Here is a 24,065-nt window from a genome sequence, read left to right on the forward strand (position 1 = left end):
CTGTAAATAGCCCACCCAACTACCATATTGTTATTTATTTTGGGGTAATTTATTTTTGCTCTTTGCACCCCAGTACCTCTACTTGCACATCATCTGTACATCTATCACTCCAGTGTTAATTGCTAAATTGTATCCTACCTCATTTGCACACACTGTACATGCACTTTTTCTATTGTGTTATTGACTGTACGTTTTGTTTATTCCATGTGTAACTCTGTGTTTTGTGTCGCACTGCTTCGCTTTAACTTGGCCAGAGGTCGCAGTTGTAAATGAGAACTTGTTCTCAACTAACCTACCTGGTTAAATCAAGGTGTTCTCAACTAGCCTACCTGGTTAAATAAAGGTGTTCTCAACTACCCTACCTGGTTAAATCAAGGTGAAATAAATAACCATTTTAAAACGACCAGGGGATGAATACTTTTGCACGGAACTGTAAGTTGTCTTGAATAAAGCCATTAAAGAGGCTGGGAGCAGCATTTAGCTTTGTGCCAGCTTTCTTTCTTGATTGTTTTAACCATCAGAAAATGTGAAGTTTGTAGTGTGGCATTCATGTATAAAGGGTCTTACCATGGGGAAGGCTACGGGGCGGGACTGGGGGGGCCATCACACTCCCAACGTGGGTGGACAGGAACGGCAACGCCTCTCTGGTACCACTGTCCAGACTCCAGGAGCTGGGGGTGGTCAGGACTGTAGAGGAGAGACAGATAATATTAAAACTTCACTCTACTGTCCACCCCTCTACTCTCCACCCACTCTACTGTCCACCCTGAGCTGCTGACGGTGGTTAGGACTGAAGTCTCTAGTGGACAGACACAGATAACATAACTGATACAGTAGCGTCTGTCAACAGACTGTGGGATAACATAACTGATATCATAGTGTCTGTCAACAGACTGTGGGATAACATAACTGATATCGTAGTGTCTGTCAACAGACTGTGGGATAACATAACTGATATAGTAGTGTCTGTCAACAGACAGTGGGATAACATAACTGATATCATAGTGTCTGTCAACAGACTGTGGGATAACATAACTGATATCATAGTGCCTGTCAACAGACTGTGGGATAACATAACTGATATCATAGTGTCTGTCAACAGACTGTGGGATAACATAACTGATATAGTAGTAGTGTCTGTCAACAGACTGTGGGATAACATAACTGATATCGTAGCGTCTGTCAACAGACTGTGGGATAACATAACTGATATCGTAGCGTCTGTCAACAGACTGTGGGATAACATAACTGATATAGTAGTGTCTGTCAACAGACTGTGGGATAACATAACTGATATAGTAGTGTCTGTCAACAGACTGTGGGATAACATAACTGATATCGTAGCGTCTGTCAACAGACTGTGGGATAACATAACTGATATCATAGTGTCTGTCAACAGACTGTGGGATAACATAACTGATATCGTAGTGTCTGTCAACAGACTGTGGGATAACATAACTGATATAGTAGTGTCTGTCAACAGACAGTGGGATAACATAACTGATATCATAGTGTCTGTCAACAGACTGTGGGATAACATAACTGATATCATAGTGCCTGTCAACAGACTGTGGGATAACATAACTGATATCATAGTGTCTGTCAACAGACTGTGGGATAACATAACTGATATAGTAGTAGTGTCTGTCAACAGACTGTGGGATAACATAACTGATATCGTAGCGTCTGTCAACAGACTGTGGGATAACATAACTGATATCGTAGCGTCTGTCAACAGACTGTGGGATAACATAACTGATATAGTAGTGTCTGTCAACAGACTGTGGGATAACATAACTGATATAGTAGTGTCTGTCAACAGACTGTGGGATAACATAACTGATATCGTAGCGTCTGTCAACAGACAGTGGGATAACATAACTGATATCGTAGCGTCTGTCAACAGACTGTGGGATAACATAACTGATATCGTAGCGTCTGTCAACAGACTGTGGGATAACATAACTGATATCGTAGCGTCTGTCAACAGTCTGTGGGATAACATAACTGATATCGTAGCGTCTGTCAACAGACTGTGGGATAACATAACTGATATCGTAGCGTCTGTCAACAGACTGTGGGATAACATAACTGATATCGTAGCGTCTGTCAACAGACTGTGGGATAACATAACTGATATAGTAGTGTCTGTCAACAGACTGTGGGATAACATAACTGATATAGTAGTGTCTGTCAACAGACTGTGGGATAACATAACTGATATCGTAGCGTCTGTCAACAGACTGTGGGATAACATAACTGATATCGTAGCGTCTGTCAACAGACTGTGGGATAACATAACTGATATAGTAGTGTCTGTCAACAGACTGTGGGATAACATAACTGATATCATAGTGCCTGTCAACAGACTGTGGGATAACATAACTGATATCATAGTGTCTGTCAACAGACTGTGGGATAACATAACTGATATAGTAGTAGTGTCTGTCAACAGACTGTGGGATAACATAACTGATATCGTAGCGTCTGTCAACAGACTGTGGGATAACATAACTGATATCGTAGCGTCTGTCAACAGACTGTGGGATAACATAACTGATATAGTAGTGTCTGTCAACAGACTGTGGGATAACATAACTGATATAGTAGTGTCTGTCAACAGACTGTGGGATAACATAACTGATATCGTAGCGTCTGTCAACAGACTGTGGGATAACATAACTGATATCATAGTGTCTGTCAACAGACTGTGGGATAACATAACTGATATCGTAGTGTCTGTCAACAGACTGTGGGATAACATAACTGATATAGTAGTGTCTGTCAACAGACAGTGGGATAACATAACTGATATCATAGTGTCTGTCAACAGACTGTGGGATAACATAACTGATATCATAGTGCCTGTCAACAGACTGTGGGATAACATAACTGATATCATAGTGTCTGTCAACAGACTGTGGGATAACATAACTGATATAGTAGTAGTGTCTGTCAACAGACTGTGGGATAACATAACTGATATCGTAGCGTCTGTCAACAGACTGTGGGATAACATAACTGATATCGTAGCGTCTGTCAACAGACTGTGGGATAACATAACTGATATAGTAGTGTCTGTCAACAGACTGTGGGATAACATAACTGATATAGTAGTGTCTGTCAACAGACTGTGGGATAACATAACTGATATCGTAGCGTCTGTCAACAGACAGTGGGATAACATAACTGATATCGTAGCGTCTGTCAACAGACTGTGGGATAACATAACTGATATCGTAGCGTCTGTCAACAGACTGTGGGATAACATAACTGATATCGTAGCGTCTGTCAACAGTCTGTGGGATAACATAACTGATATCGTAGCGTCTGTCAACAGACTGTGGGATAACATAACTGATATCGTAGCGTCTGTCAACAGACTGTGGGATAACATAACTGATATCGTAGCGTCTGTCAACAGACTGTGGGATAACATAACTGATATAGTAGTGTCTGTCAACAGACTGTGGGATAACATAACTGATATAGTAGCGTCTGTCAACAGACTGTGGGATAACATAACTGATATCGTAGCGTCTGTCAACAGACTGTGGGATAACATAACTGATATCGTAGCGTCTGTCAACAGACTGTGGGATAACATAACTGATATCGTAGCGTCTGTCAACAGACTGTGGGATAACATAACTGATATCGTAGCGTCTGTCAACAGTCTGTGGGATAACATAACTGATATCGTAGCGTCTGTCAACAGACTGTGGGATAACATAACTGATATCGTAGCGTCTGTCAACAGACTGTGGGATAACATAACTGATATCGCAGTGTCTGTCAACAGACAGTGGGATAACATAACTGATATCATAGTGTCTGTCAACAGACTGTGGGATAACATAACTGATATCATAGTGCCTGTCAACAGACTGTGGGATAACATAACTGATATAGTAGTGTCTGTCAACAGACTGTGGGATAACATAACTGATATAGTAGCGTCTTTCAACAGACTGTGGGATAACATAACTGATATAGTAGTGTCTGTCAACAGACTGTGGGATAACATAACTGATATAGTAGTGTCTGTCAACAGACTGTGGGATAACATAACTGATATCGTAGCGTCTGTCAACAGACTGTGGGATAACATAACTGATATCGTAGCGTCTGTCAACAGACTGTGGGATAACATAACTGATATCATAGCGTCTGTCAACAGACTGTGGGATAACATAACTGATATCATAGTGTCTGTCAACAGACTGTGGGATAACATAACTGATATCATAGTGTCTGTCAACAGACTGTGGGATAACATAACTGATATCATAGTGTCTGTCAACAGACTGTGGGATAACATAACTGATATCATAGTGTCTGTCAACAGACTGTGGGATAACATAACTGATATCATAGTGTCTGTCAACAGACTGTGGGATAACATAACTGATATCATAGTGTCTGTCAACAGACTGTGGGATAACATAACTGATATCATAGTGTCTGTCAACAGACTGTGGGATAACATAACTGATATAGTAGCTTCTGTCAACAGACTGTGGGATGAGCCGACTAACGAGGAACTTTGTTTCCGGTGCACATATCATTTGGACAAATCATGATGTGTTCACATATTGCAAATTTCAGAAGTGGAGGGGACATTTGGCACATAGACTCTCCCCTAATTTGAAAAAAAAAAGAAGCTGGGTGGAGCTACAGCCCTGCTTCCGCTTCTCGTTTTGTTTTCTAACACGTCCCCTCAGAACTTAATCATCTAATTAATTAACCCTGAATCATCATTAATCATCAGCAATATTTTAGTTCTGTGTTGATCCGAGATTAGGACTGCAGTGGAGAGACATGTTGTATTTACACAATATCATCAATACAATAAAATAAAAAACTATCACCATCAAAAATCTTCATCATCGTCATCATCATCATCATCCTTTTATTAATATTGAAGGCATTTACAGCGATGTTAGTAATATTAATGTATAAAAAAATAAAGAGAGTCGCACACTCTCTCTATATAAACTCCCAGTAATTACTAAATTAATAAATTACTGGGAGTTTATATATATATAGGGTGTGTGACTCTATTTTTATAGCTTAAAGTTTATTCGCTGTTACTCAGCACCTCTACATTAAAGGATTTTCTCTGGGTGTGTGTCGGTTCATGTTTTTTTATATATTAATGTAGCCAATGTTCTGTAATGGTGGCGTTTGTAATGCATTGTAATGTAATGTGTTGCATTTTTCATAATTGTTTAGGGTTGTTAATATGTATCATTCATTTTGTTTATGTTGACTTACAGGGTTGACCAATAACATACCAGTACCACACATAGATGAAGGAGAGAAATGTAGAAGTGTTGGTTATCACCTTCTATAAACTCTGAATAAGAGTTGGTTACCACCTCCTATAAACTCTGTTCAAGAGTTGGTTACCACCTCCTATAAACTCTGAATAAGAGTTGGTTACCACCTCCTATAAACTCTGTTCAAGAGTTGGTTATCACCTCCTATAAACTCTGAATAAGAGTTGGTTACCACCTCCTATAAACTCTGTTCAAGAGTTGGTTACCACCTCCTATAAACTCTGTTCAAGAGTTGGTTACCACCTCCTATAAACTCTGAATAAGAGTTGGTTATCACCTCCTATAAACTCTGTTCAAGAGTTGGTTACCACCTCCTATAAACTCTGAATAAGAGTTGGTTACCACCTCCTATAAACTCTGTTCAAGAGTTGGTTACCACCTCCTATAAACTCTGAATAAGAGTTGGTTATCACCTCCTATAAACTCTGTTCAAGAGTTGGTTACCACCTCCTATAAACTCTGAATAAGAGTTGGTTATCACCTCCTATAAACTCTGTTCAAGAGTTGGTTATCACCTTCTATAAACTCTGAATAAGAGTAGGTTATCACCTCCTATAAACTCTGAATAAGAGTTTGTTATCACCTTCTATAAACTCTGAATAAGAGTTGGTTACCACCTCCTATAAACTCTGTTCAAGAGTTGGTTATCACCTCCTATAAACTCTGTTCAAGAGTTGGTTACCACTGTAACGGTTTTCTAGTGGTGATGAAGGAGAGTCGGACCAAACTGCAGCGTGTCGATTGAGATTCATGTTTAATCAAACAAAGAAACACGAACACTACACAAAACAATAAACGTAATCGAAACCGAAACAGCCTATCTGGTGCAAACTAACCGAGAGTACACATAGGACACTAAGGACAATCACCCACAACAAACTCAAAGAATATGGCTGCCTAAATATGGTTCCCAATCAGAGACAACGATAAGCACCTGCCTCTGATTGAGAACCACTCCAGACAGCCATAGACTTTGCTAGATAACCCACTAAGCTACAATCCCAATACCACCACCAAAACCCCAAGACAAACACACCACAATTACCAAAACCCCATGCCCCACCCTGGCCTGACCAAATACATAAAGATAAACACAAAATACTTTGACCAGGGCGTGACAACCACCTTCTATAAACTCTGAGCTGACAAAGGGCTTTAGTCATAGCAATGAGTTGGTGCTGACTGGGCTCTTCTCTACAAATTATCCACAGTGGGATATCTATAGGCTGAAGATACTGTGGATTAAACCAGCTGAAGTATTAGGAGGTTCAGTGAACTGCCTTGACTGAATCAACAGATAAAGCAGACGACTGAACAGACAGACTGACAGAAGAGATGGAAGGTGTGTGATGAAGTATTACAGACAGAAGAGATGGAAGGTGTGTGATGAAGTATTACAGACAGAAGAGATGGAAGGTGTGTGATGAAGGATTACAGACAGACTGACAGAAGAGATGGAAGGTGTATGATGAAGGATTACAGACAGAAGAGATGGAAGGTGTGTGATGAAGTATTACAGACAGACAGACAGACAGACTGAAGAGACGGAAGGTGTGTGATGAAGGATTACAGACAGAAGAGATGGAAGGTGTGTGATGAAGTATTACAGACAGACAGACTGAAGAGACGGAAGGTGTGTGATGAAGGATTACAGACAGAAGAGATGGAAGGTGTGTGATGAAGGACTACAGACAGAAGAGATGGAAGGTGTGTGATGAAGGACTACAGACAGAAGAGATGGAAGGTGTGTGATGAAGGACTACAGACAGAAGAGATGGAAGGTGTGTGATGAAGGATTACAGACAGAAGAGATGGAAGGTGTGTGATGAAGGATTACAGACAGACTGACAGAAGAGATGGAAGGTGTGTGATGAAGGATTACAGACAGACAGACTCACAGAATATCTGCACTCATGAATTTATACTTTTAGTCAACGCAGCAACAAAACTACTTACAGACTATCATCAGACGTACGCAGCGATGTCCCTTTTTATATGTAGGCCAAGTTCTGTATGTCTAACGCAACAGACTCAAGGTCAGACTGAAGGGCAATAAGCTGAGGACAGGCAGGACAACAGTACCTTTCTCCGCTACAGACAGGTTAGGGTCGCTACAGGGCTTGCACGGACCAATCACCTGGTGGAACAACGCTCGCTGGAAGTTAGTTGGCTGGAGACACAGAAAAGACACATCAACCAATCAATGAACCAAATCAAAAGGTATTTATAAAGACTTTAAAAAAAAAAAAAAAAACTTTTATTTTTACATCAGCAGTTGTCACAAATAGTTAAAAAATATTATTATTATTATTTATTTTTTTACAATTACCTGGCCTAAAAAAGCAAGCAGGAACAGGAAGAACATAAGGTGAGGTACTAGACCCAGAGATGAGGGTCATCCTACTCTGGCAGTACCAGGAAGTATTTCATTACATTCCAATAGGAAGATCTAAAGAGATAGTGATTGAAGCAGAGTAGAAGAAGTACTGACCTAGGATCTGCCCATATAATCATACTGATTATGATCTAAAAGGGAAAACAAAGGGGGGAACTGATCCTAGACTAATACTCTGAGATTCTTTGTGGATAAGGGCCCAGAGAAGATAGAGATTGAAGCGAAGCGGAGAAGCGTGGGCCAAGCCAATAGTAGCTGTACCTGTCCGTTCTCAGTGATGTTGGGGTACATAGCAGAGCTGGGTCTCTCACGGTGCAGAGGCAGCAGCATCAACATCTCACGGTTGTGTCTGTATTTTTCTGGCAGCGACGGGGAGCCTACCACAGAGGGCAGAGGACACAGAGAGGAACAGAGCATCGAAATTAGACAGAGATACTGAGAGGACACAGAGAGGAACAGAGCATCGAAATTAGACAGAGATACTGAGAGGAGACAGAGATACTGAGAGGAGACAGAGAGGAACACAGCATCACAACTAGACAGAGATACTGAGAGGAGACAGAGGGGAACAGATCATCACAACTAGACAGAGATACTGAGAGGAGACAGAGAGGAACTCAGCATCACAACTAGACAGAGATACTGAGAGGAGACAGAGATACTGAGAGGAGACAGAGAGGAACAGAACATCACAACTAGACAGAGATACTGAGAGGAGACAGAGATACTGAGAGGAGACAGAGATACTGAGAGGAGACAGAGAGGAACACAGCATCACAACTAGACAGAGATACTGAGAGGAGACAGAGATACTGAGAGGAGACAGAGATACGCAGAATTCTGCAAAAATATCCTCCGTGTACAACGTAGAACACCAAATAATGCATGCAGAGCAGAATTAGGCCGATACCCACTAATTATCAAAATCCAGAAAAGAGCCGTTAAATTCTATAACCACCTAAAAGGAAGTGATTCCCAAACCTTCCACAACAAAGCCATCACCTACAGAGAGATGAACCTGGAGAATAGTCCCTAGGCAAGCTGGTCCTGGGGCTCTGTTCACAAACACACCCTACAGAGCCCCAGGACAGCAGCACAATTAGACCCAACCAAATCATGAGAAAACAAAAAAGATAATTACTTGACACATTGGAAAGAATTAACAAAAAAACTGAGCAAACTAGAATGCTATTTGGCCCTACACAGAGAGTACACAGCGGCAGAATACCTGACTACTGTGACTGACCCAAAATTAAAGAAAGCTTTGACTATGTACAGACTCAGTGAGCATAGCCTTGCTATTGAGAAAGGCCGCCGTAGGCAGACATGGCTCTCAAGAGAAGACAGGCTATGTGCACACTGCCCACAAAATGAGGTGGAAACTGAGCTGCACTTCCTAACCTCCTGCCCAATGTATGACCATATTAGAGAGACATGTTTCCCTCAGATTACACAGATCCACAAAGAATTCAAAAACAAATCCAATTTTGAAAAACTCCCATATCTACTGGGTGAAATTCCACAGTGTGCCATCACAGCAGCAATATTTGTGACCTGTTACCACAAGAAAAGGGCAACCAGTGAAGAACAAACACCATTGTAAATACAACCCATATTTATGCTTATTTATTTTATCTTGTGTCCTTTACCATTTGTACATTGTTAAAACACTGTATATATAATATGACATTTGTAATGTCTTTATTGTTTTGAAACTTCTGTATGTGTAATGTTTACTGTTAATTTGTATTGTTCATTTCACTTTATATATTATCTACCTCACTTGCTTTGGCAATGTTAACACATGTTTCCTATGCCAATAAAGCCCCTTGAATTGAATTGATACTGAGAGGAGACAGAGAGGAACAGAACATCACAACTAGACAGAGATACTGAGAGGAGACAGAGATACTGAGAGGAGACAGAGATACTGAGAGGAGACAGAGAGGAACAGAACATCACAACTAGACAGAGATACTGAGAGGAGACAGAGATACTGAGAGGAGACAGAGATACTGAGAGGAGACAGAGATACTGAGAGGAGACAGAGATACTGAGAGGAGACAGAGATACTGAGAGGAGCCAGAGATACTGAGAGGAGACAGAGAGGAACAGAACATCACAACTAGACAGAGATACTGAGAGGAGACAGAGAGGAACAGAACATCACAACTAGACAGAGATACTGAGAGGAGACAGAGATACTGAGAGGAGACAGAGATACTGAGAGGAGACAGAGAGGAACACAGCATCACAACTAGACAGAGATACTGAGAGGAGACAGAGATACTGAGAGGAGACAGAGATACTGAGAGGAGACAGAGAGGAATACAGCATCACAACTAGACATAGATACTGAGAGGAGACAAGAGAGGAACAGAACATCACAACTAGACAGAGATACTGAGAGGAGACAGAGATACTGAGAGGAGACAGAGATACTGAGAGGAGACAGAGATACTGAGAGGAGACAGAGATACTGAGAGGAGACAGAGAGGAACTCAGCATCACAACTGGACAGAGATACTGAGAGGAGACAGAGATACTGAGAGGAGACAAGAGAGGAACACCACAACTAGACAGAGATCAGAGCATCGAAACTAGCCACACAAAGTAGGGGTTTGAACCCATTGCTAGTAAGATCTGACAACCTACAGTAGACAACCTACCTCTGATACTGTTGGGGGCAGAGTTCATCATCTGGGAGGGGGCTGAGTGGGTGGAGCTCAGACTGGAGGACGAAGGACTGGGCTGAGACAAGAAAGAGAAAATATACTTACAGTAAATGAGCCAGAAACCAGATTATTTACAGTAAATGAGCCATGAACCAGATTATTTACAGTAAATGAGCCAGAAACCAGATTATTTACAGTAAATGAGCCAGAAACCAGATTATTTAGTAAATTAGCCAGAAACCAGATTATTTACAGTAAAATGAGACAGAAACCAGATTATTTACAGTAAATGGGCCAGAAAACAAACAAATATACAGTGAGGTGGGTACAGCAGGTACAGTGCAGTGAGGTGGGTACAGTGAGGTGGATACAGTACAGTGAGGTGGGTACAGCAGGTACAGTACAGTGAGGTGGGTACAGCAGGTACAATACAGTGAGGTGGGTACAGCAGGTACAGTACATTGAGGTGGGTACAGTGAGGTGGGTACAGTGAGGTGGGTACAGTACAGTGAGGTGGGTACAGTGAGGTGGGTACAGTACAGTGAGGTGGGTACAGTGGGTAGAGTACAGTGAGGTGGGTACAGTGAGGTGGGTACAGTGGGTAGAGTACAGTGAGGTGGGTACAGCAGGTACAGTACAGTGAGGTGGGTACAGTGAGGTGGGTACAGTGAGGTGGGTACAGTACAGTGAGGTGGGTACAGCAGGTACAGTACAGTGAGGTGGGTACAGCAGGTACAGTACAGTGAGGTGGGTACAGCAGGTACAGTACAGTGAGGTGGGTACAGTGAGGTGGGTACAGTGAGGTGGGTACAGTACAGTGAGGTGGGTACAGTGGGTAGAGTACAGTGAGGTGGGTACAGTGAGGTGGGTACAGTGGGTAGAGTACAGTGAGGTGGGTACAGCAGGTACAGTACAGTGAGGTGGGTACAGTGAGGTGGGTACAGTGAGGTGGGTACAGTGAGGTACAGTACAGTGAGGTGGGTACAGTACAGTGAGGTGGGTACAGCAGGTACAGTACAGTGAGGTGGGTACAGTATAGTGAGGTGGGTACAGTGGGTACAGTATAGTGAGGTGGGTACAGTACAGTTAGGTGGGTACAGTGGGTACTGTACAGTGAGGTAGCTACAGTGGGTACAGTACAGTGGGGTGGGTACAGTGGGTACGGTACAGTGACGTGGCTAGAGTACAGTTAGGTGGGTACAGTACAGTGAGGTGGCTACAGTGCAGTGAGGTGGGTACAGTGGGTACAGTACAGTGTGTTGGCTACGGTGAGGTGGGTACAGCAGGTACAGTACAGTGAGGTGGGTACAGTACAGTGAGGTGGCTACGGTACAGTGAGGTGGGTACAGTGAGGTGGGTACAGTGAGGTGGCTACAGTGAGGTGGGTACAGTGAGGTGGGTACAGTGGGTAGAGTACAGTGAGGTGGGTACGGTGGGTAGGGTACAGTGGGTACAGTACAGTGAGGTGGCTACAGTGAGGTGGGTACAGTGAGATGGGTACAGTGAGGTGGGTACAGTGAGGTGGGTACAGTACAGTGAGGTGGGTACAATGGGTAGAGTACAGTGAGGTGGGTACGGTACAGTGAGGTGGGTACAGTGGGTATGGTACAGTGAGGTGGGTACAGTGAGGTGGGTACAGTGGGTAGAGTACAGTGAGGTGGGTACAGTACAGTGAGGTGGGTACAGTGAGGTGGGTACAATGGGTAGAGTACAGTGAGGTGGGTACGGTACAGTGAGGTGGGTAAAGTGGGTATGGTACAGTGAGGTGGGTACAGTGGGTACAGTACAGTGAGGTGGCTACAGTGAGGTGGGTACAGTGAGATGGGTACAGTGAGGTGGGTACAGTACAGTGAGTTGGGTACAGTACAGGGAGGTGGGTACAATGGGTAGAGTACAGTGAGGTGGGTACGGTACAGTGAGGTGGGTACAGTGAGGTGGGTACAGTGGGTAGAGTATAGTGAGGTGGGTACAGTACAGTGAGGTGGGTACAGTACAGTGAGGTGGGTACAGTGAGGTGGGGACAATGGGTAGAGTACAGTGAGGTGGATACAGTGAGGTGGGTACGGTACAGTGAGGTGGGTACAGTGAGGTGGTACGGTACAGTGAGGTTGGTACAGTGGGTATGGTACAGTGAGGTGGGTACAGTACAGTGAGGTGGGTACAGTGAGGTGGGTACAATGGGTAGAGTACAGTGAGGTGGGTACGGTACAGTTAGGTGGGTACAGTGGGTACAGTACATTGAGGTGTGTACAGCAGGTATGGTACAGTGAGGTGGGTACAGTGGGTATGGTACAGTGAGGTGGGTACAGTGGGTATGGTACAGTGAGGTGGCTGCAGTGAGGTGGATACAGTGAGATGGGTACAGTGGGTAGAGTACAGTGAGGTGGGTTCGGTACAGTGAGGTGGGTATAGTGGGTATGGTACAGCGGGTACAGCAGGCACTGCCCTGGCGTAGAGACAGACCTGCATACGGTAGACGTCCTCGGGGTGTTCCATCACCATGCTGTCCGTCAGGATCACCAGGTTACCCGTCTCGCTGGAGGTGTGAGAGGACAGTGAGGAGGACGACTGGCGGATAGACCCCAGCAGATTCAGTGGACTGGGGGAGAGAGAGAGAGGGGGAGGGGAGAGGGAGAATGGAGAGGGAGGGGTGTGGAGGGGGAGTGAAGGGTGAATGGAGGGGTGAGGAAAGGTTAGGGATGGGTTGGAGAGGGAGGGAGGGAGGGGGAGGGAGGGATGAAAGGATGGAGAGGGGTGGGAGGGAGGGAGGAAAAGTTGGGGAGGGGTTGGAGGGAGAGAAGGTTCGGGGAGGGGGAAGATTTGTGCCGTGACTCGTGAGAGCACTGAAATCACCTGTGGTAGAGGAATGGAATTGTATGCTTGCCTGCGTGTGTGTGTGACCATATATCTGTGTGTGTGTGTGTGACCATATCTGTGTGTGTGTGTGTGTGTGTGACCATATCTGTGTGTGTGTGTGTGTGTGTGACCATATCTGTGTGTGTGTGTGTGTGTGTGTGTGTGACCATATCTGTGTGTGTGTGTGACCATATCTGTGTGTGTGTGTGTGTGTGTGTGTGTGTGTGTGTGACCATATCTGTGTGTGTGTGTGTGTGTGTGACCATATCTGTGTGTGTGTGACCATATCTGTGTGTGTGTGTGTGACCATATCTGTGTGTGTGTGTGTGACCATATCTGTGTGTGTGTGTGTGTGACCATATCTGTGTGTGTGTGTGTGACTATATCTGTGTGTGTGTGTGAGACCATATCTGTGTGTGTGTGTGTGTGTGACCATATCTGTGTGTGTGTGTGTGTGTGTGTGTGTGACCATATCTGTGTGTGTGTGTGTGTGTGTGTGTGTGTGTGTGTGACCATATCTGTGTGTGTGTGTGTGACCATATCTGTGTGTGTGTGTGTGACCATATCTGTGTGTGTGTGTGTGTGTGTGTGTGTGTGACCATATCTCTGTGTGTGTGTGTGTGTGACCATATCTGTGTGTGTGTGTGTGTGTGACCATATCTGTGTGTGTGTGTGACCATATCTGTGTGTGTGTGACCATATCTGTGTGTGTGTGTGTGTGTGTGACCATATCTGTGTGTGTGTGTGTGTGTGTGTGACCATATCTGTGTGTGTGTGTGTGTGTGTGTGTGTGTGTGTGACCATATATGTGTGTGTGTGTGACCATATCTGTGTGTGTGTGTGTGTGTGTGACCATATCTGTGTGTGTGTGTATGACCATATCTGTGTGTGTGTGTATGACCATATCTGTGTGTGTGTGTGTGTGTGTGTGACCATATATGTGTGTGTGACCATATCTGTGTGTGTGTGTGTGACCATATCTCTGTGTGTGTGTGTGACCATATCTCTGTGTGTGTGTGACCATATATCTGTGTGTGTGTGACCATATATCTGTGTGTGTGTGACCATATCTCTCTGTGTGTGACCATATCTCTCTGTGTGTGACCATATCTCTCTGTGTGTGACCATATCTCTCTGTGTGTGTGTGTGTGACCATATCTCTGTGTGTATGCCTCACCTGTGCCTGTGAATGAGTTTGAAGCTGTCAGGGCTCATGGGGCTGTGCGTAGCCAGGATGCCTCTTGTGGTGCTGACACTAGAACAGGCAGGACTCAGCTTGTCCAGTCCCGGCAGACCCTGTAGAGAGAGAAAACACTAAATAAACGTCCCTTTTTCAGGACCCTGTCAAAATAACTTCACAGATCTTCATTGTAAAGGGTTTAAACACGGTTTCCCATGCTTGTTCAATGAACCATAAACAATTAATGAACATGCACCGGTGGAACAACGGTCATTAATACACTAACAGCTTACAGACGGTAGGCAAATGAAGGTCATAGTTATGAAAACTTAGGACACTAAAGAGGCCTTTCTACTGACTCTGAAAAACACCAAAATAAAGATTTCCAGGGTCCCTGCTCATCTGCGAGAACGTGTCTTAGGCATGCTGTAAGGAGGCATAAAGATGTGGCTAGGGCAATAAATTGCAATGTCTGTACTGTGAGACGCCTAAGACAGGGCTACAGGGAGACAGGACGGACAGCTGATCGTCCTCACAGTGGCAGACCACGTGTAACAACACCTGCACAGGATCGGTACATCTGAACATCACACCTGTGGGACAGGTACAGGATGGCAACAACAACTGCCCGAGTTACACCAGGAATGCACAATCCCTCCATCAGTGCTCAGACTGTCCGCAATAGGCTGAGAGAGGCTGGACTGAGGGCTTGTAGGCCTTTTCTAAGACATCACCAGCAACAACGTCGCCTATGGGCACAAACCCACTGTCGTTGGACCAGACAGAACTGGCTGATGAGACAGGACTTCACTGATGAGTTGCGGTTTTGTCTCACCAGGGTGATGGTCGGATTCGCTTTTATCGTCAAAGGAATGAGCGTTACACCGAGGTCTGTACTCTGGAACGGGATCGATTTGGAGGTGGAGGGTCCGTCATGGTCTGGGGCGATGCGTCACAGAATCATCAGACTGAGCTTGTTGTCATTGCAGGCAATCTCAACGCTGTGCATTACAGGGAAGACATCCTCCTCCCTCATGTGGTACTCTTCCTGCAGGCTCATCCTGACATGACCCTCCAGAATGACAATGAATGACATAAGCCATACTGCTCGTTCTGTGTGTGATTTCCTGCAAGACAGGAATGTCAGTGTTCTGCCATGGTCAGCGAAGAGCCGTGATCTCAATACCATTGAGCACATCTGGGACCTGTTGGATCGGAGGGTGAGGGCTAGGGACATTCCCCCCCAAAATGTCTGGGAACTTGCAGGTGCCTTGGTGGAAGAGTGGGGTAACATCTCACAGCAAGAACTGGCAAATCTGGTGCAGTCCATGAGGAGGAGATGCACTGCAGTACTTAACTTCTTGGATATAGGGGGCGCTCTTTTAATTTATGGATAAAAACGTGCCCGTTTTAAGCGCAATATTTTGTCACGAAAAGATGCTCGACTATGCATATAATTGACAGCTTTGGAAAGAAAACACTCTGACGTTTCCAAAACTGCAAAGATATTATCTGTGAGTGCCACAGAACTCATGCTACAGGAGAAACCAAGATGAAACTTCAAACAGGAAATGAGCAGAATTTTTGAGGCTCTGTTTTCCATTGTCTCCTTATATGGCTGTGAATGCGCCAGGAATGAGCCTGCCCTTTCTGTCGTTGCTCCAAGGTGTCTGCAGCATTGTGACGTATTTGTAGGCATATCATTGGAAGATTGGCCATAAGAGACTACATTTACCAGGGGTCCGCCCGGTGTCCTTTGTCTAAATTGGTGCGTAATCTCCAAGCTGCACGCATTGATCCATGTGATTGAGGGAGAGAGGAGACTTCCACGAACGATATATCATCGAAGAGATATGTGAAAAACACCTTGAGGATTGATTCTAAACAACGTTTACCATGTTTCAGTCGATATTATGGAGTTAATTTGGAAAAAGTTTGGCGTTTTGATGACTGAATTTTCCGTTTTTTTTGGTAGCCAAACGTGACGATTTCTCCTAAACAAATAATCTTTCAGGAAAAACTGAGCATTTGCTATCTAACTGAGAGTCTCCTCATTGAAAACATCTGAGGTTCTTCAAAGGTAAATTATTTATTTGAATGCTTTTCTGGTTTTTGTGAAAATGTTGCCTGCTGATGCTAACGCTAAATGCTACGCTAGCTACGCTAGCTACGTAGCTGTTACACAAATGCTTGTTTTGCTATGGTTGAGAAGCATATTTTGAAAATCTGAGTTGACAGTGTTGTTAACAAAAGGCTAAGCTTGAGAGCTAGCATATTACTTTCATTTCATTTGCGATTTTCATGAATAGTTAACGTTGTGTTATGCTAATGAGCTGCGGGGATAATTACACTCCTGGATACAGGTTTTTCGTAGCTAAACGTGATGAACAAAACAGAGCGATTTGTCCTAAACAAATAATCCTTTTGGAAAAACTGAACATTTGCTATCTAACTGAGAGTCTCCTCATTGAAAACATCTGAAGTTCTTCAAAGGTAAATGATTTTATTTGAATGCTTTTCTTGTTTTTGTGAAAATGTTGCCTGCTGATGCTAACGCTAAATGCTACGCTAGCTACGCTAGCTACACTAGCTGTTACACAAATGCTTGTTTTGCTATGGTTGAGAAGCATATTTTGAAAATCTGAGATGACAGTGTTGTTAACAAAAGGCTAAGCTTGAGAGCTAGCATATTAATTTCATTTCATTTGCGATTTTCATGAATAGTTAACGTTGCGTTATGGTAATGAGCTTGAGGCTGTATTCACGATCCCGGATCCGGGATGGCTAGTATCAAGAGGTTAATGCAGCTGGTGGCCACACCAGATACTGACTGTTACTTTTGATTTTAACCCACCCCCCCCCTTTGTTCAGGGACACATTATTCCATTTCTGTTAGTCACATGTCTGTGGAACTTGTCTAGATGTAGAAAGTGGAGTTGACCCTAGCCTAGATGTAGAAAGTGGAGTTGACCCTAGTCTAGATGTAGAAAGTGGAGTTGACCCTAGTCTAGATGTAGAAAGTGGAGTTGACCCTAGTCTAGATGTAGAAAGTGGAGTTGACCCTAGTCTAGATGTCGAAAGTGGAGTTGACCCTAGTCTAGATGTCGAAAGTGGAGTTGACCCCAGTCTAGATGTAGAAAGTGGAGTTGACCCTAGTCTAGATGTAGAAAGTGTCAGTCCGGCTACCTGTACTGAATGATTTCTGAGCCCGTTGTGCCGTCAGCAATAACCGGGTCACAGCATGGGACTGCCGGTTCCTTAAACCACTTGTCAGCATCCCTCCATCCGGCAAGTAGTGCGGAAAACGCTCTCTGGAGATTTATGTGTATGATTGAATATCTGACTGAAGATACTTCTAGAAACAACTTCACCAGACAGAAGTGGATAAGGCTCAAAGGACGCATCTTGAGAGACTGCTGAAAAAGCCACTCACATAGAGACTGCTGAAAAAGACACTCACATAGAGACTGCTGAAAAAAGCCACTGACATAGAGACTGCTGAAAAAGTCACTCACATAGAGACTGCTCCTCATCATCTGGAACTGATCTATCAGCTTCTTGTGCAGGGGACGCATTTCAGGGTGCACCAGCTTGTCATGGACCGCAAGCCCCGCCCCAGGATGTAAACCTACAACAGCAGACAGCAACAGCTTCAGTGAGTTTCAGTTTATTGCCACGTTTTAATTTGATCTCAACATTAAGATACAGACAGATAAGATACAGACAGACCAATACTGTACCTGTTCCTGCATGAGGTCTTTGAGGGCAGTGATCTTCTCTGTGTCTTCTGGGTGGCTGCTGATGTACTCCTTATCAAAGAAGGCCTGGTTGAGGGAGGGACAAGACAGACAGACATACGTGATGTAAGGGGACGGTATATCTAAGAAAATACCCCCCAAAGTATATTCTAAAACAAGCAAGAGTTTTGTGTTCCTCAGAGACTCCAGCCCCTGTCAAGCAAGGCATGCCTCAAGGTTTAGTCCTGGGACCCCTGCCGTTCATCCACCCCAGCCCCTGTCAAGCAAGGCGTGCCTCAAGGTTTAGTCCTGGGACCCCTGCTGTTCATCATTTACATGCTTCCCCTCCACTCTTCAGGTTTAGGACAAAATGTGTCTGCATTTGAAAAGACAGAGTTTTTTATTGGACAAATTCAGTTATGTTTATCCCGGTTTCATTCCAATTGTTTCAGTTTAAGATTTTTTTTTTTTTTTACAGAATCGGCTAAATTAATACACCCCTGATCACACGCACACACAGTTCACTTTCATAGAAACCACGTAAAAAAGCATGATCCCTTGTTCGTTGTATTCCTTCTCACATCTGCACGATGTCCTCGCACCTTTTCCATTTGCTTGTGGACTTCAGTGCACAACACATCAGCGGTCTGTGACCAGACGAATAAACCTTTCCAAGACAAACCTTCATATCATAAACGCTAACGGCCACACACAGCCTACATCGTTGTCATCGTATTAACATCATAGTGAACATAGTTTCTAGAACTAATACATTAGTAAACCTGCTACAATCACGCAGTACAGTGTACAGTCAGCAGCAAGCAGTTTAGCAGTTACACCAACGGGCCCCAGTGGCAATAAATTAATAAAACCCAACTTGGAAGAGTTCCAGTGTTGGATAGCCATAGCCAGCTAGCTAACATAGCATCACACTCACTTTGTGCTGGTTAGGCAAACTAGCTAGCAGCATTTGCTAGCTAAGTGAAAGGGAAAGTTCAAAAATACAACCAAATATAGGTCTCTCTCTCTCCTCCTTAATTTTGGAAGAAATTAATTTGTTAAAAACTGATCAACTACTCTCTATATCTCTCTGAGTCAACTACCCACCATATTTTATGCACTGCAGTGCTAGCTAGCTGTAGCTTATACTTTCAGTACTAGATTAATTTGATTGGGTGAACAACATGTTAGTTCATGCTGCAAGAGCTCTGATAGGTTGGAAGACGTCCTCTGGAAGTTGTCATAATTACTGTGTATGTCTATGGAAGGGGGTGAGAACCATGAGCCTCCTAGGTTGTGTATTGAAGTCAATGTAACCAGAGGAGGACGGAGGATAGCTGTTCTCCGGCTACACCATGGTGCTACCCTACAGAGTGCTGTTGAGGCTACTGTAGAGGCTACTGTAGACCTTCATCACCTTTGGTGATGTGAATATATTTAGTAAAGTTTTACCTAAAAGGTAACATTTTTAAATATTTGACTATTTTTATGAAATTCACTCTTATGAGGACTCTCCCCTGGTTCTATGGTGGCACCTACCTCCTGGTATCTGGTGATGCCCCCGTTGACGGCAGCGTCAATGACCCCATTGAGACACATGGACAGCAGGTTGATGTTGCCATGGAGCTGCTTGTGTTGGTACTGGCTGATCAGGGTCCGCAGCTCATGGTTCTTGTTCTCCACCACGCAGATGGCATTCTCCAGAGGACTCACCTCCACCTAGACAACACACACAACAGAAGTACTGTAACAGGACCTGAGGAGGAGGAAGAGGAAGCAGAGGACTGACTTCCACCTGGACAACACAATGCAAGTAACTTGCATGTTATCACATTTTATTTGTCACATGCGCCGAATACAACAGAAATCCTTACAAGCCCTTAACCAAAAATGCAGCACAAGTTCAAGTTAATAAAATATTTACTAAATGAACAAAAGTAATAAAAATCAAATCAAAAGTAACACAAAATGACAATAACAATACCGAGGCTATATACCGAGTCATTGTGTGGGGATACAGGTTAGTCGAGGTCATTTGTACATGTAGGTGGGGGTAAAGTTACTATTCATGGATAATAAACAGTGAGTAGCCGCAGTGTAAAAACAAAGGGGGTCAATGTAAATAGTCCTGGTGGCTATTTGATGAATTCAGCAGTCTCATGACTTGGGGGTAGAAGCTGTTAAGGAGCCCATTTGATGAATTCTTCAGCAGTCTCATGACTTGGGGGTAGAAGCTGTTAAGGAGCCCATTTGGTCCTAGACTTCGGTACTGCTTGCCATGCGGCAGCAGAGAGAACAGTCCACGACTTCGATGACTGGAGTCTCCTTTTCCTGTAGTCCACGATCATCTCCTTTGACTTCCTCACATTGAGGAGAGGTTGTTGTCTTGGCACCACACGGCCAGGTCTCTGACCTCCTCCCTATAGACAGTCTCATAGTTGTCGGTGGTCAGGCCTACCACTGTTGTGTCGTCAGCAAACTTAATGATGGTGTTGGAGTTGTGCTTGGCCATGCAGTGGTGGGTGAACAGGGAGTACAGGAGGGGACGGAGCACGCATCCCTGAGGGACCCCGTGTTAAGGATCAGCGTGGCGGATGTGTTGTTACCTACCCTCACCACCTGGGGGCAGCCCGTCAGGAAGTCCAGGACTTAGTCAATGAACAGCATTCTCACAAAGGTGTTCCTTTTGTCCAGGTGGGAAAGGGCAGTGTGGAGTGTGATTCAGATTGCGTCATCTGTGGATCTGTTGGGACGGTATGCCAATTGGAGAGGGTCTAGGTTTTCCAGGATGATGGTGTGGATGTGAGCCATGACCAGCCTTTCAAAAACTTCATGGCTACTGACGTGAGTGCTACGGGGCGGTAGTCATTTAGGAAGGTTACCTTCGCACTCTTGGGCACAGAGACTATGGTTGTCTGCTTGAAACATGTAGGTACTACAGACTCGGTCAGGAGAGGTTGAAAATGTCAGTGAAGACACTTGACAGTTGGTCCGCGCATGCTTTGAGTTCACAACCTAGTAATCCGTTTGGCCCTGCGGCTTTGTGAACGTTGACCTGTTTAAAGGTCTTGCTCACATCGGCTACAAAGAGCGTCGTCCCGGGAACAGCTGATGCTCTCATGCATGCTACATTACATCCTCCTCACAGACAGATGTAACACTTTTTTTCCATCTGCAGCACCAACACAGGTCTAATAATAATACAAGCCATTTCACAGAAACTTCCATCAAAAACGCATTTTACACGTGGGTGTTCCGGGGAATCGAACCCCCATACTCTATCAACTGAGCTACAGAGGAGTATTACTGTCACGGCTATGTAGTGTCACTCACCAGCTCTCTCTTCTCCACCTCAAACCAGCGGGAGATACCAGGAAGAGGATGTGTGAGGATCAGCGTAGTCCTCTCGATCCACAAGCTCTTGAACTCGTTCTCTCGGTCTTTGGATCCTTTGTGGAAGGGCCGGTCGTATCGAAAGCGGCGCACGTTGTTGACACGGTAGAAGCTCTTGATGCGGTCTGGAACGCGGTCCATTTGGAGAATTTTGACATTCTCCGGAACCGGCGTCACCGCATAGATCTGCAGGTCTGAGAGGTACCGCGTCAAGGAGAAGATGCCTGGGTGGGAGTGTGTTTTCCATTTGGAATACACATACATGTATGATACAATCACTCTACCACACACACACATATACACCAAGTGTACAACACATTAAGAAAACCTGGCCAGACATAGACTGACCAGGTGAATCCAGGTGAAAGCTATGATCCCTTATTGATGTCACTTGTTAAATCCACTTCAGTCAGTGTAGATGAAGGAGAGGAGACAGGTTAAAGAAGGATTTTTAATTCTTGAGACAATTGAGACGTGGATTGTGTAAGTATTGTGTATGTGTGCCATTCAGAGGGTGAATGGACAAGACAACTGCCTTTGAACGGGGTATGGTAGTAGGCGCACCGGTTTGTGTCAAGAACTGCAACGCCGCTGGGTTTTTCACGCTTCACAAAAGTTTCCTGTGTGTATCAAGAATGGTCCACCACCCAAAGGACATTCAGCCATCTTGACACAACTGTGGGAATCATTGGAGTCAACATGGGCCAGCATCCCTGGGGAATGCTTTCGACACCTTGTAGAGTTCCTGCCCCGACGAATTGAGGCTGTTCTGAGGACAAAAAAGGGGGGTGCAACATTAGGAAGGTGTTCCTCAGTGTACACACACACACTCTGTCACGGTCATCCTCCTCTTCATCTGAAGAGGAGAGGCGAGAAGGATCGGAGGACCAAAATGCGGCGTGATATGTGTTCATCATGAATTTTAATAAAGAAAACACCGAACACTATACAAAAACAGTAAACAAAATAACAACCCTGAAGCTAATGCGAGCTGCGCTGAAACAAGCCATCAACATAGACAATCACCCATAAACAAACAGTGCAACCCAGGCTACCTAAGTATGATTCTCAATCAGAGACCACTAATGACACCTGCCTCTGATTGAGACCATACTAGGCCGAAACATAGAAATCCCAAATCATAGAAAATCAAACAGACTGCCCACCCAACTCACGCCCTGACCATACTAAATAAATACAAAACAAAGGAAATAAAGGTCAGAACGTGACAGTACCCCCCCCCCCAAAGGTGCGGACTCCGGCCGCAAAACCTTAACCTATAGGGGAGGGTCTGGGTGGGCGTCTGTCTGTGGTGGCGGCTCTTGCGCGGGACGCGGACCCCACTTCACCATTGTCTTAGTCCGCCGCCGTGGCTTCCTAACCATGTTAACTCTTCTCAATGGACAGAGGGGCAGCTCGGGACAGAGGGGCGGCGGCTCGGGACAGAGGGGCGGGGGCTCGGGACAGAGGGGCGGGGGCTCGGGACAGAGGGGCGGGGGCTCTGGCTCATCTGGGCTAAGGGGCTCCGGCGCCTCTGGGCTAAGGCGCCTCTGGGCTGAGGGCTCCGGCAGCAGCGCCGGACAGGCGGGAGACTCCGGCAGCAGCGCCCGGACAGGCGGGAGACTGCGGCAGTAGCGCCCCGGACAGGCGGGACCACCTGCAGGGAGGAGACAGAGAGACAGCCTGGTGCATGGGGCTGCCACAGGAACCACCAGGCTGGGGAGACTTCAGGAGGCTTGGTGTTAGGAGGAGGCACCTGAAGGACCGGGCTGTGGGGGAGCACTGGAGCTCTGGTGCGCAGCCTTGGCATCACTTCCCCAGGCTGGATTACTGCTCTAGCCCGTACCCTCCAGAGTGCAGGCACAGGTTGAACCGGGCTGTGGGTAAGCACTGAGATCTAGTGCTTACTACATGCACCTCTCCTTTAGGCTCCACACCCACATTTGCCCAGCACGAGCGGAGCGCAGGCAGAGGACACACTGCACCCTCCCAGCGCCCCGGAGACACAGTACGCAGAGCCGCGCAGGATACCCTGGACCAAAACTGCGTACCGGCGACCAGACCCGCTGAGCAGGCACCATACGCCCTGGCTCGATTCCCACACTCGCATGGCACTCTCGGGGCTGCCCTATAGCGCACCGGGCTATGGGCACGTACTGGCGACACCGTGCGCTTAACCGCATAACACGGTGCCTGACCAGTAATGCGCTGCTTATAATAAGCACGAGGAGTCAGCTCAGGTCTGCTACCTGGCTTAGCCCCACACTCGTCTGCCCCCCCATTTTTTGGGGGGCTGCCTCGTACCTGTCGCAGTGCCGTGTTGCCTCCTCATATCGCCGCCGCTCAGCTTTCGCTGCCTCCAGCTCTGCTTTGGGGCGGCGATATTCCCCAGCCTGTGCCCAGGGTCCCTCTCCGTTCAGTATCTCCTCCCATGTCCAGGAGTCCTGTGATGCTGGCCGCTGTTGTTGCTGCTGCTGCTGCTGTCGT

General features: G+C 45.4%; 1 protein-coding gene across 1 annotated transcript in view; it reads right to left on the reverse strand.

Annotated features, from left to right (window-relative positions):
• The window catches only part of LOC112263272 (dedicator of cytokinesis protein 3-like), a gene marked incomplete at its 5' end in the record, with an annotated part of 69,863 nt that overhangs the window by 19,059 nt on the left and 26,739 nt on the right, over positions 1-24,065 (reverse strand). Inside the window, 10 exons of the mRNA XM_042314878.1 lie at positions 568-687; positions 7,425-7,512; positions 7,999-8,114; positions 10,407-10,488; positions 12,876-13,011; positions 14,446-14,564; positions 17,964-18,070; positions 18,182-18,272; positions 19,725-19,904; positions 21,519-21,772. Coding sequence (XP_042170812.1) covers positions 568-687; positions 7,425-7,512; positions 7,999-8,114; positions 10,407-10,488; positions 12,876-13,011; positions 14,446-14,564; positions 17,964-18,070; positions 18,182-18,272; positions 19,725-19,904; positions 21,519-21,772 — 1,293 coding nt within the window. The remainder of the gene's footprint in view (positions 1-567; positions 688-7,424; positions 7,513-7,998; positions 8,115-10,406; positions 10,489-12,875; positions 13,012-14,445; positions 14,565-17,963; positions 18,071-18,181; positions 18,273-19,724; positions 19,905-21,518; positions 21,773-24,065) is intronic.

Source organism: Oncorhynchus tshawytscha, unplaced genomic scaffold (genome assembly GCF_018296145.1).
Source record: "Oncorhynchus tshawytscha isolate Ot180627B unplaced genomic scaffold, Otsh_v2.0 Un_contig_9496_pilon_pilon, whole genome shotgun sequence".
In the NCBI taxonomy this organism is placed as follows: Eukaryota; Metazoa; Chordata; class Actinopteri; order Salmoniformes; family Salmonidae; genus Oncorhynchus; species Oncorhynchus tshawytscha.